The sequence below is a fragment of the Sus scrofa genome, chromosome 13, assembly GCF_000003025.6.
Source record: "Sus scrofa isolate TJ Tabasco breed Duroc chromosome 13, Sscrofa11.1, whole genome shotgun sequence".
Taxonomy (NCBI): domain Eukaryota; kingdom Metazoa; phylum Chordata; class Mammalia; order Artiodactyla; family Suidae; genus Sus; species Sus scrofa.
In genome coordinates, this window is record NC_010455.5 from 133,560,757 (window position 1) to 133,573,300 (window position 12,544).

Here is a 12,544-nt window from a genome sequence, read left to right on the forward strand (position 1 = left end):
CGCACCGGCCGCACTTGCGTCCCCCGCCCCTCCCTAGCGGCTCAGCGCGGGCGCCGGAACAGCCAGACTCGCCCGGCCTCCCCGCGACGCGCCGGTGGCTCCGCCATGCGGGTTGAGGGCAAGAAGCAAGGGCGCACGCCCAGCTTGCGCGCGATTCCTCTCGGCCCCGGATGTGACTGTTTGGCTGAGGCGCCCCCCGCCCGACGCTGGATGGGATTGGGCGCCCACCGGTGAGGTCATCATCAGGCGCCTAGGAGGGAAGCGGGAAGCTCAGGTATGAGGCTGGCGCTGGTGGGTTCAAGGCTATGTTCCAGTGCCTTTTCATCATTTTGGTCTAGTGGTGTCGCGTCGGCTTTCCTGGATCCCTTTTCCTGTAAGGTTCCCCCGAGTCAGTTGGGTCCCTGCCTTACTGGCCAACCTAACGCACGAAACTTCCCTCTCCTTATTAGCCATTCCCTATGGGTCCGCCACCTTAGGTTTGAGTTGGATCTTCTTTACCTTTGGCAGCTGAGGTCGTGTTTTCCTGGTCAAGCTATCTTGTTCTCTCTTGGTATTAGTACCAGTGATTATCACAACATGTGTCCTAGCGTATATACGGAAAATGAGGTCGCCACCTTTGAACGCCCCTCCCCCCGCCCCGCCAATGTTCGGATAACCTTAAAGTGCCGTTTAAGTGCTACATTCTTTTGGATAAAATGTGACTTTTTCCATTCTTTCCTACTAACCCACTGATTAGTAGGTGAATTAAGGCAGTGTGTTTTTAATTAAACATTCCATAGGGCGAATGACATGGAGGCTGTAATTCTAGAAGGCTTCTTGGGAGGGAAAGTATTTCAGCATTGTTTGGTCATACTACGTTTTCCTAAGTGACCAGAACGTTTTCTGACAGCCTTTAAAGGATGCTTGACAAGAGAAAATAATAATCATGCACTCTACTGGGGCCCTTTACCGGGGAGTTCCTAATAAACTCTCAAAAAAAACTCTGAGATAATTGTTATAATAATAGGGTTCACAGAGTCCCTTAGTAGACAGTTACACTGTCTTACATTTATGTAGTAAGGAATCTTTCCAAAAAACAACTCCCCCGCTGTTTGTAATCCATTTCTTGTTCTCCAATAAAAACAGTAGCACCTATCATCTCCACTCTCTGATAGGTGGTATTTGATTATTACTTGCCAGTTCCTTCCTCCCAGATGCTTCCCCCCAAGCTTAGTAATCTAGATTCTTTTTATTCTTACTAGGGCCAGTGCCACAGCCCTTCAGTCTTTTCGGGTGCTGTCTAGCATCCTCACATCAAGACTAACTTTGGAAAACTCAAACATGTGAAGAAAAGTTGACATATTTATTACTGTGATAGTGACTGTCTTTCATATTATTTAAATAGTAGTGTAATCTCAGGCTAGGGAGTTTTATTTATTCATTTTTCAGCTGTCAACTATCGGGCATCCAAAGAAGGCGGTCCAAGTTTTGTCTGGAAAGGCACCAAAGTTTCTTTTACTTCTTCAGAGATGAGTAAAGTCAGTTCCTCTGAGAAGGGGACAATGAACAGAGGGAATGAACAGCTTTAAAGGTACAGACACTTGAAAAAGACAAGTGGATGCTTGGAAGTAGGACAGGATGGAGTAGAGAGGATTCAGTTATTAAATGACCATGACCCCTCTCCCATGTCTGTACCCTTCTTCTGCTCTCTGGCTGTTTAGAGCTTTCATCTTTGCACTCCACTCTTCCTACAAATGTTCTTAAAGCACCCCAACTTCCCACCCACCCACCCGCCCCCACTCCATGATCTCATTAGGTGTTGGAAGGAAGGAATCTATTATCTAATTAAACTAATTCACATTGGGGTGAATTATTAATTACCATGCTTGACTCTTTAGGTATCACCTATGAGAAGAGAAGCTTGTTGATCTGACATACCTGAATGTGGGGATAGTGGCACTTAGCTATTTCCAGGTAGGCTTTCCAGTCCCAATAAAAGAAAAACAAGAAACAGTGGCTTGCCAACTCCTTTCTGAAAGATTGTTTTGATTTAACCCATATTTAGTTATTTTTTCCCCTCTGTCTTCTACCATAGCAGTCTGATTGTTTAACACTTTCTGATGGTGGTCTTTGAATGTATTTCAAATATTACAGTTGATTTTAATGTTGTAGACTAAATATAAGTGATTTGGGGCACTCTGGTTGAATTCTTGATCAATGGCAAAAGCCTCAAGAAGTTCCCACTGTGGCACAGTGGGTTAAGAATCTGACTGTGGTGGCTCAGAATCGCTTCAAAAGTGCAGTCTGTTAAAAGAATCTAGCATCGTTGTGTACATGTGAATATGTGGGTTTCTGGGGCTTTCCCAACCCTTTCCTAACATTCCTTCTAATAGGTGTCTGTTTTTATTTTTCTGACTAGCTAGGTGATCAGTGAATATTATCCGTGTGATGTAGAGATTAGAACTTTATTTTTTCACTCTGGTGCATAGACGTTAAGGAGAAGCTCACCTTGAACTTGTGAGACTGACAATCCAGAGTTACTACTGCTTCCATTATAGGAAAATTTACAGGAGCTGTGTTGTGTTGTCTATAAAAGTCTCTTTAAGTACAAAATTCATTTCTTGCCCACCTTCTCACACTTTTTTTTTTTGTCTTTTGTCTTTTTTGTTGTTGTTGTTGGTATTTCTTGGGCCGCTCCCGCGGCATATGGAGGTTCCCAGGCTAGGGGTCTAATTGAAGCTGTAGCCACCGGCCTACGCCAGAGCCACAGCAACGCGGGATCCGAGCCGCGTCTGCAACCTACACCACAGCTCACGGCAACGCCGGATCGTTAACCCACTGAGCAAGGGCAGGGACCGAACCCGCAACCTCATGGTTCCTAGTCGGATTCGTTAACCACTGTGCCACGACGGGAACTCCAGACTTTTGAGTGGAGTTTAACCAAATGTATCTTTGAAATTGAGTTAATCTTTTCTGGAAAGGAAAGAGAGAAGGAAGAAAACCTGCTAAAACTTTTGTCTGCCAGTCCACATTTATGGAGGTTCCCTGTGGGCAGTCCTGTGATAGAGAAATTGAAGTACTAGAAACCCTGCCTTATTCTTAGTGAAAATCTAATAGCCCAACAGGGATCCAAAACCTATATGGACACAAAATCTGAAAGCTGTAGAGGGCAGATTTTAAATTGGGCTGTGTTCTTTTTCCTTGACTTATCTGGAACATTTGGCAAACTTTTTGTTATAATAGAATATTATTCACGATTTCAGTATTTGTCAGCAAAAATTAAACCACCAGAGTTCCCTGTCTTTATCTCCCTCTGAGTCATTTCCTCTCCAAACCTCTCCTTTAAAACTTATTTGCTTCATTCTCTGTTAGTTTCTTCTGCTTACTAATTGAGTGCTTCCGCTGGAGTTCAAGAATGTATCTTTTTGTCTTTTTCTCTGTTTTGCTGTCTGTATGAAAATTACAACATCTGATTTTGTGATCATGTTTCTGTTACTTTGATTACTATTAGATTAGTGTTTTTTTTTGTTGTTTTTTTTTTTGCATTCTAGTAGGTGATTTTGTTTGTGTATGTGGCTAAAAGTGAGAGAAAATTAACTTTGTGTTAGGAGTAGAAACTTGAGGCAGGTTGCCAGATTATTTTAAATTATTTTTCAAATCAATATTCGGATAATTTATCTTTGTAAAGTGAACTAAATTCAGGTATTATATCTGACAATAATAAGGCAACTATGGCAGTTTCTGACTAGATAAATTCTTTGTCTTGTGAAATAAAAACTGGATTTGATCCCTGGCCTCACTCTGTGGGTCAAGGATCCAGCGTTGCCATGAGCTGTGGTGTAGGTTGAAGACGTGGCTCAAATCTGGCGTTGCTGTGGCTGTGCTATAGGCCGACAGCTATAGCTCCTATTAGACTGCTAGCCTGGGAACTTACATACACCCTAGGTGTGGTCTTAAAAAGAAAAAACACATTGCTGGGGGCCAACCCCAGAGTTTCTGACTTAGTGAGTCTTGAGTGGGATCCAACAATTTATATTTCTAACAAGTTCCTAGGTGATGCTAATGCTGCTGGTCTAGAGACCATACCTTAAGGACTCTTGGTGTAGTATATATGATGCCACTTTGCCCAGCCTAATAAAAATAAGAAAAGTGATTATGGTAATGTTTGTTGAGCCCTCACTGTTAGATGTACTTGACATTTATTATGTCATTTAATCTTTATGATCCTATGAAATGGATGTTATTATTATTTATTGCCCCCACTTTATAGAGAAGGAAAATGAATCATAGATTCAGTAACTTGCCCAAAGTTGCCCAACTAATAGGTGGTATAGACCTCTTCAAGCCCAGAGAGTCTAGTTCTGGGGCTCATTCTCCAAAAACATTATTCAGGTAAAAGACAATCACCTGGTGATTGTGCAGCCCTTTCTTGAAAGGGGTTTTCTTAATTTAAAATAAGTATATTTAGTGTTTATTCTTTTGTGAGTCTCTCTTCAAAGGCTGGAGGACCGGGCTTACCTGGGTCCCTGATTGCAAGGAAAGCCCACGTAGGCATGTGCCAGCCAGGTGTACCACCATCCTGTGTTCAGTTAGGCTTTGTAGGTTTGATCTTCAAATGCCTTTTTTTATTGATTTGAGTTTTTCAGGTGTTTCTTAATATTTAAATGAAATATTGCTTGTCGAATTTGTCTCCTATGAAGTTCTTATATAAAACATGAGATTATAGTTCTCCCCCCTCTTCACAGAGTTTTCTGGGCCATTATGGCAGTCAAGTGGACTGGTGGACATTCTTCTCCTATTCTCTGCCTGAATGCAAGTCAAGAAGGGCTAGTGGCTTCAGGAGCAGAGGGTGGAGATCTCACGGTTTGGGGTGAAGATGGGACTCCATTAGGACACACATGCTTCCAAGGAGCTGATGATGTTACCAGTGTCTTATTCTCTCCCTCCTGCCCCACCAAGCTCTATGCCTCACATGGAGAAACCATTAGCATCCTGGATGTCAGGTCTCTCAAAGGATCCCTGGACCATTTTCATGTGAATGAAGAAGAAATCAATTGTCTTTCATTGAATGAAACTGAAAACCTGCTGGCTTCTGCTGATGACTCTGGAACAATCAAAATCCTAGACTTGGAAAATAAGAAAGTTAGCAGATCACTGAAGAGACATTCCAACATCTGTTCCTCTGTAGCTTTTCGGCCTCAAAGACCTCAGAGCCTGGTGTCCTGTGGGCTGGATATGCAGGTGATGTTTTGCAGAGAGTACTTGGGTAATTTCCAAATGGAATTTGCTAACAGAATCTGATTATTGATTGGACTAAATATATCTTTGCATTTTCTATTCTCACTAACGTCTCATTTATTTTGAAGCAGAGGCTTTATTTCTGCTGCATGTTTAATGCTAATTTGACAAAGTCCAGAAGATTTTATTCACAAAGTAATCATTAATCTTTTATTCTTCCTTTATAATTTGACATTTCTAAGACTTGAGAATAATTCAAATATTCAGATTCAAATATTTGATTCTAAATATCTGTTTAAACAAAGGAGCATGCTGAAAACAGTTTACCATCTAGGCTCTATGAACTCTATGTTTGTTTGGGGATTTTTTCTTTGTTTGTTTTTGTTTGTTTGTTGGTTGGTTGGTTTTTAGGGCCCACACCTGCAACATATGGAAGTTTCCAGGCTAGGGGTCCAGTTGGAGCTAGAGCTGCCGGCCTGTACCACAGCCACAGCAACACAGGATCCATGTCACCTACATCACAGCTCACCGCAATGCCAGATCCTTCACTGACTGAGTGAGGCCAGGGATCAAACACACGTCCTCATGGTTACTAGTCAGGCTCTTTATTGATGAGCCACAACGAGAACTTTTGAACTCTGTTGTTTAAAAGAAAAAAAAAAAGTTGGAGTGCTTAGATCTATTGTTTTTATTCTAAAAATCACTGGAATAAGAATAGTCATAACGTCTCTTTGGTGAGCACATGGTACTTACCACAGCTTTACATATATTAGTTTTCATTCTAATCACACCCTGATAGTTCTTATTTCTTTTTTATTTTTTTATTTTTAATTTTTTTATTACTCAAATGAATTTATCACATCTGTAGTTGTATAATGATCATAACAATCTGATTTCACAGGATTTCCGTCCCACAGCCCAAGCACATCCCCCCACCCCCCAAACTGTCTCCTCCAGAGACCATAAGTTTTTCATTGTCTGTGAGTCAGCATCTGTTCTGCAAAGAAGTTCCGTCTGTCCTTTTTTCAGATTCCACATGTCAGTGAAAGCATTTGATGTTGGTGTCTCATTGTATGGCTGACTTCACTTAGCATGATCGTTTCTAGGTCCATCCATGTTGCTAAAAATGCTGGTATTTCATTCTTTTTGATGGCTGAGTAATATTCCATTGTGTATATGTACCACATCTTCTGGATCCACTCCTCTGTCGATGGACATTTAGGTTGTTTCCATGTTTTGGCTATTGTAAATAGTGCTGCAATGAACATCGGAGTACATGTGTCTTTGCGAGTTATGGTTTTCTCTGGATAGATGCCCAGGAGTGGGATTGCTGAGTCAAATGGTAGTTCTATGTTTAGTTTTCTGAGGAATCTCCATACTGCTTTCCACAGTGGTTGCACCAATTTACAATCCCACCAACAGTGTAGGAGGGTTCCCTTTTCTCCACACCCTCTCCAGCACTTATTGTTTGTAGACTTTTGGATGATGGCCATTCTGGCTGGTGTAAGGTGGTGTCTCATCATGGTTTTGATTTGCATTTCTGTAATAATGAGTGACTCTGAACATCTTTTCATGTGTTTCTCGGCCATCTGTATGTCTTCTTTGGAGAACTGTCTATTTAGATCTTCTGCCCATTTTTTGATGGGGTTGTTTGTTTTTTTGGTATGGAGCTGCAGAAGTTGTTTATAAATTTTGGAGATTAATCCCTTGTCAGTCGATTCATTTGCAAAGATTTTCTCCCATTCTGTGGGTTGTCTTTTTGTATTGTTTAGGGTTTCCTTTGCAGTGCAGAAACATTGAAGTTTGAGTAGGTCCCATTTGTTTATTTTTGTTTTTATTGTCAGTACTCTGATAGGTGGATCTGAGAAGATGTTGCTGTCGTTTATGTCAGAGAGTGTTTGGCCTATGTTTTCCTCTAGGAGTTTTATATTGTCTGGTCTTATATCTAGGTCTTTAAACCATTTTGAGTTTATTTTTGTGTATGGTGTTAGGGAGTGTTCTAATTTCATTCTTTTCCATATGGCTGTCCAGTTTTCCCAGCACCACTTATTGAACAAGCTGTCCTTTCTCCATTGTATAGTCTTGCTTCCTTTGTCATAGATTAGTTGGCTGTAAGTGCATGGGTTTAATTCTGGGCTTTCTATCATGTTCCACTGATCTATATTTCTGTCTTTGTGCCAGTACCATGAGGTTTTGATGACTGTTGCTTTGTAGTATAGTCTGATTATTTCTTTTTTAGAAATGAGGAAACTGAGATTCAAATTATGTGTCCATACCAGCGCCGCCCCCCCCTTGCCACCGCCAGCTGTCTGATTTGGAATTTAAACTTCAGTCTCTCCCTCTGGCTTCAAAGGCTACGTTTTTTCTCTGTGACACCAGAAATATTCAAACTGAGTATCACCAATAACATGGTAGAAACAGTTCTTGGTATGGAAACAGGTGACTTCTAGAAAAAGAAAAATTGTTTATTAATGACATGTGTACCCAGTACTGTTCTAGCATTTAATCCACATTCTCAGACTTGAGATACTATTAATAACATCAGAATTTTTGCCTTTCCATCTTCTTGGCCCATGATCTTCTACTACTCCCTCCTCTACCCTCCACACCTCCCTATAATTTAGAAACAGGTGAGGCTGTTTGATGGTTGTCATTATGGCTGCCACCTCCCTCCTCAAAGCTACTGGTATTTAGTAGGAAGAATCAGAGGATGTCCTGCAGCTCTGGGTTAGTCCCTCAGCAATAAATAATTGTCCTACCAAAAATTTGTTGTGTCTCTATTAAGAATTATTTTATCTGTGGCACATAGTGACCACATGCCCTCTAAACTCCTTTTCTACTCCTAGGTCTTGATCAAAACCTTTTGAAAATCTGCATTTTTTACCATTGTGGAGATAATCTGCTTACTTGGTTGTACAGAAAGACCTACACAACCAGTCTCTTTGACTAGTCATTCTTTCTCTCATCCTTAAGCTGTACCCGTTTTCAATCACTGGTTCATAAATCAACTACTAGGCATGGTGGTAAACAATTTGGTTTGTAAAAATGACCTATATTCTTCAGATTAGATAAGAAGTGGGCCTCCAGAATTTACCATTTTGCCTCCAGTTCTAGATGAGGTTTAGTTGCAGGCAGCTGCTAGAGAACAGTGTAAGAACTATTTTGTGAAAAGAAAGCTTAGGTAATTCCCTTTTGATTGCCTGCCAAGAATTGGCAAAAGTTCACTGTAGATTAACTTCCGCATTGGGTTGTGATGTGACAACAGTGGCTAAGACAACACAACCATGCCTTTAAGAAATTACTTCCTTGAAGCTGAAACTCTGTAACTTCTTCCAGTTTACCTGTTAAAAATCTGGTGTTACCCCATATTTTTCTAAACTTTAGAAATAGCCAGTCGATGCAGAAGTCTAAGAATGTAGGAATCACAGTGAAAAGGAGTTCTTATCAGATTAGTGATGAGTTATTTCTCTCTGAAAAAGATTGTTTTATCTCAAGGCAGGAGTTGAATTATTGCCATACGTAATAGTTATGTTCATTTACCTATCTTTATTATACAAATCATAAAAACCCTATCCTTTGATTTAGATAGGTTTAAGTAGGCAGAACTTACTCAAGGTACCTGGGAGTTTCCACTGTGGTGCAGTGAATTAAGGATCTGACTACAGCAGCTCAGGTAGCTGCAGAGGCACAGCCCGCCCAGGCACAGTGGGTTAAAGGATCTCTTGTTGCTATAGCTGTGGCATGGGTCACAGCTGCAGCTTGGATTCTGTCCCTGGACTGGGAACTTCCATATGCCATTGGTGCAAACATTTTTTTAAAAAAAAAAGAGTAAAGAATTACAAAGGGAGATTCAGATAGGACAGTTCTGGAAACCTTCAGCACTTGGAAATGATTCCTGGGTTGGTAGAATCCGAGATGGCTATTAACACGTTTAAATGATTTAAGTTAATGTAAAAATGTTTAGGGAGTTCCTGTCGTGGCTCAGTGGTTCATGAATCCGACTAGGAACCATGAGGTTGCAGGTTCGATCCCTGGCCTTGCTCAGTAGGTTAAGGATCCGGCGTTGCCATGAGCTGTGGCATAGGTTGCAGACAAGGCTCAGATCTGGCATTGCTGTGGCGGTGTTGTAGGCCAGCGACTACAGCTCCAATTCGACCCCCTAGCCTGGGAACCTCCATATGCCAAGAGTGTGGCCCCAGAAAAGACAAAAAAAAAGTAAAAATGTTTCGGCTGCTGGAAACACTTTGGGTGTAGTTCATGTTTGAATGTCTTAGGACAGAAAATATAATCCAGGCATTCAAGGGCTGTGTGAGAAAGGGACATCTGCCATACAATTAAGCTAGTGGATCTGGAAAGCCATTTTCCTTGTGTTCAGATTTTTTATAGAAATTATTTCCATATCAAATTTTAGTAGTTATTCATTTTTGTTATGTTTTCTGATTTTTAAATTTTAATTTATTTCAATTTGTTAGTGTTTTGTCTTCACAAATATACATTTCTGGCCGCTTGGTATAATGTTAGAAATTCAACTCCAAAAGATTTTCACTGTTTTCCCTAGTAGAAGCAGGATATAAGTATTATTAGATATCACTTCTTTTGAAAGTAGGCCACAAAAAGTTAAGGGAAGTTATTGTGAATGGAAAACCGAGTCCTTAGTATAATCAGCAATAGTAATCTTGTAATTCAGATCTACGCTTGTGACTAAACAAGATCATGAGATCACGCTCATCCTAGTGTCCTCCCCTGGCCCCACTTTTTAAGGCTGCACCTGCTGCATATGGAAGTTCCCAAGCTAGGGGTCAAATCGGAGCTGAAGCTGCTGGCCTACACCACAGCCACAGCAACACCAGATCCGAACTGCATCTGCGACCAACAGCACAGCTCGTGGCAATGACAGATCCTTAACACAGACCAAGGCCAGGGATCAAACCCGCATCCTCATGAACACTAGTCAGGTTCCTAACCCGTTGTGGTGCAGCGGAAAAGAAACTAATATTCACGAGGATGTGGGTTCGATCCCTGGCCTAGATCAGTGGGTTGGGGATCCAGCTTTGCCGTGAGCTGTAGTGTAGGTCTCAGTTGGATCCCAAGTTGCTGTGGTTCTGGCATAGGCTATCAGCTGCAGCTCTGATTTGACCCCCTAGCCTGGGAACTTCTATATGCTGTGGGTGTGGCCCTAAAGCGCCAAAAAAAAAAAAAAAAAAAAAAATTATTAGTCATATTTCAGAGATAGTGCTAGATAATAAAATAAAGCAGTCTATACTCTCTGAAAGTATGAAGAATGAAGAATGTCTTCCTTTCCAAATTGGTCACTATGTGAAGAAAATCACTAGATTATGGAGTAAAATCAATCCACAAAGCTTATTTGTTTTAATAGGTTTTAATTAGCATTTAATTTAAATCAGCTTAGTAGGTCCAAGATTATGGTAGGGAACAGCAAGAAAAGGCCGAATATACCAAGATGTCAAATTAATCCACAGACCTGTATAGAATTTCTGCTCATTTCAAGGTAGTATGATGGGCATTAGCAGAGATGAACTAAATCTCAAGAATCCGACAAAACTAGGAGTATATATCATTTGATAAAGTAGAAATTAAATATACGAAAGAGAGAAGAGGGCCAAAATGGTTAGGAAAGCCTTCCCAGAGGGACAGGAATTTGAGCTGAGCCCCTAGGATGAGTAATTAGGGTAATAGGAAAGGAAAGGAAAGGGAAAGCATTCCAGATAAATACTATTTCAGTGGTGTACTGGTTTGGTTTGTTTAGTTGATAGACTTTTTTACTCTAACAAACAGACTAAAATTAATAAATTTCATAATCTCCAATTTTATTTACAGAGATTAGCATAGAATGACTTAGAGAAACTGGCATCTGCTTAAGAATTTGGATTCCACTTTAATGGGTTTGTTGATTGAAAGTTACTCAGGATCTTGTTTTCTCAATTCTACTTCACTGCCCATTGGCATTCTAAATTTGGCACCAGGGTAGCATCCCACTGGCATGTATGGTGCCATCTGATTTTTTTTTTTTTTTTTGTCTTTTTTTTGTCTTTTTAGGGCCACACCTGCAGCATATTGAGGTTCACAGGCTAGGGGTCCAATTGGAGCTGCAGCTGCAATCCTACACCACAGCCACAGCAACGCCAGATCCGAGCCACATCTGCGACCTATGCCACACCTCACAGCAATGCCGGATCCTTAACCCACTGAGTGAGGACAGGGATTGAACCTGCATCCTCATGATTACTAGTCAGATTCGTTTCCACTGAGCCATGACGGGAACGCCCTGACTTTTTTTTTTTTTTTTTTTTTTAATATTGCTGGAAATATATCCTATTGATAATTTTCATACTACTTTGATGATTTTGTTACAAGTGGAATAAGCCTGTTAGTTAAACAAAATGGCTAGAACTCTGACTATGTAACTTCCTCTTATTTAAAGGTGATGCTATGGAACCTTCAGAAAGCCCGGCCACTGTGGATTACAAATTTACAGGAAGATGAAGCAGAAGAAATGGAAAGCCCACAATCACCTGGTCAGCTTTTAAACCCTGCCCTAGCCCATTCTGTGTCTGTGGCATCATGTGGCAATATTTTTAGTTGTGGGGCAGAAGATGGTAAGGTTCGAATCTTTAGGGTGATGGGAGTCAAGTGTGAACAGGAATTGGGATTTAAAGGCCACACTTTGGGGATCTCCCAGGTCTGCTTTCTGCCAGGATCATATTTGCTGCTTACTGGAGGGAATGATGGGAAAATAATGTTGTGGGATATAAGCAGTGAAGTTGAGAAAAAACAGAAGAGTCCTGCAAAACATACTCACAGGAAGAAAACTAAAAGAGCAATTGGTAACAAGCAGGGTAGAAACACTCATGCTTCAGTAACAGGTGAAGATGAACATGGCAAAATTTTACCAAAGTTAAGTCTTGAACATGGAGAAAAAGTGAACTGGCTCTTGGGTACAAAAATAAAGGGATACCAAAATATACTGGTAGCTGATCAAACTAATTGTATATCTGTATATCCCTTAAAAGAATTTTAAATCCAATAAAACATTTGAAAAAATGCAACAGAACTTTTTATAGATTAAAAAAAATCCTTATTTTTTGTTTAAACTATTTGTCATATGCGGAATAGTACCATTTCATTGTATAAATTTTAAAACATTTATGCAAAAGAAGATCTTTGAGTAACACTTCACATAGTAGATGATGTGTTAACATGTAGGAAAGAGAACTAATATTCACTGAATACTGATTGTGTACCAGCCATTTTACATATGTTTTACTTCTTACTCCAAATCAACAAAGTGGGTGATTTCCTCCATTTT

The 12,544-nt window shown here is 40.5% G+C and overlaps 1 protein-coding gene across 12 annotated transcripts; it reads left to right on the plus strand.

Moving 5' to 3' along the window:
* Window positions 76-12,286, plus strand: WDR53 (WD repeat domain 53). Of its 12 annotated transcripts, none has more exons than XM_021070143.1 (5): window positions 190-274; window positions 1,429-1,570; window positions 1,878-1,953; window positions 4,725-5,220; window positions 11,660-12,284. In XM_021070143.1, the coding sequence occupies exons 4-5, from the start codon at window positions 4,741-4,743 to the stop codon at window positions 12,254-12,256; spliced, it is 1,077 nt and encodes a 358-aa protein (XP_020925802.1). In that variant the 5' UTR covers window positions 190-274; window positions 1,429-1,570; window positions 1,878-1,953; window positions 4,725-4,740; the 3' UTR covers window positions 12,257-12,284. The 12 variants fall into 12 exon arrangements, with proteins under 12 accessions (XP_020925805.1, XP_020925811.1, XP_020925801.1 ...); XM_021070150.1 differs by having other exon boundaries at window positions 4,939-5,220; XM_021070145.1 differs by lacking the exon at window positions 190-274 and adding an exon at window positions 302-373 and having other exon boundaries at window positions 11,660-12,286.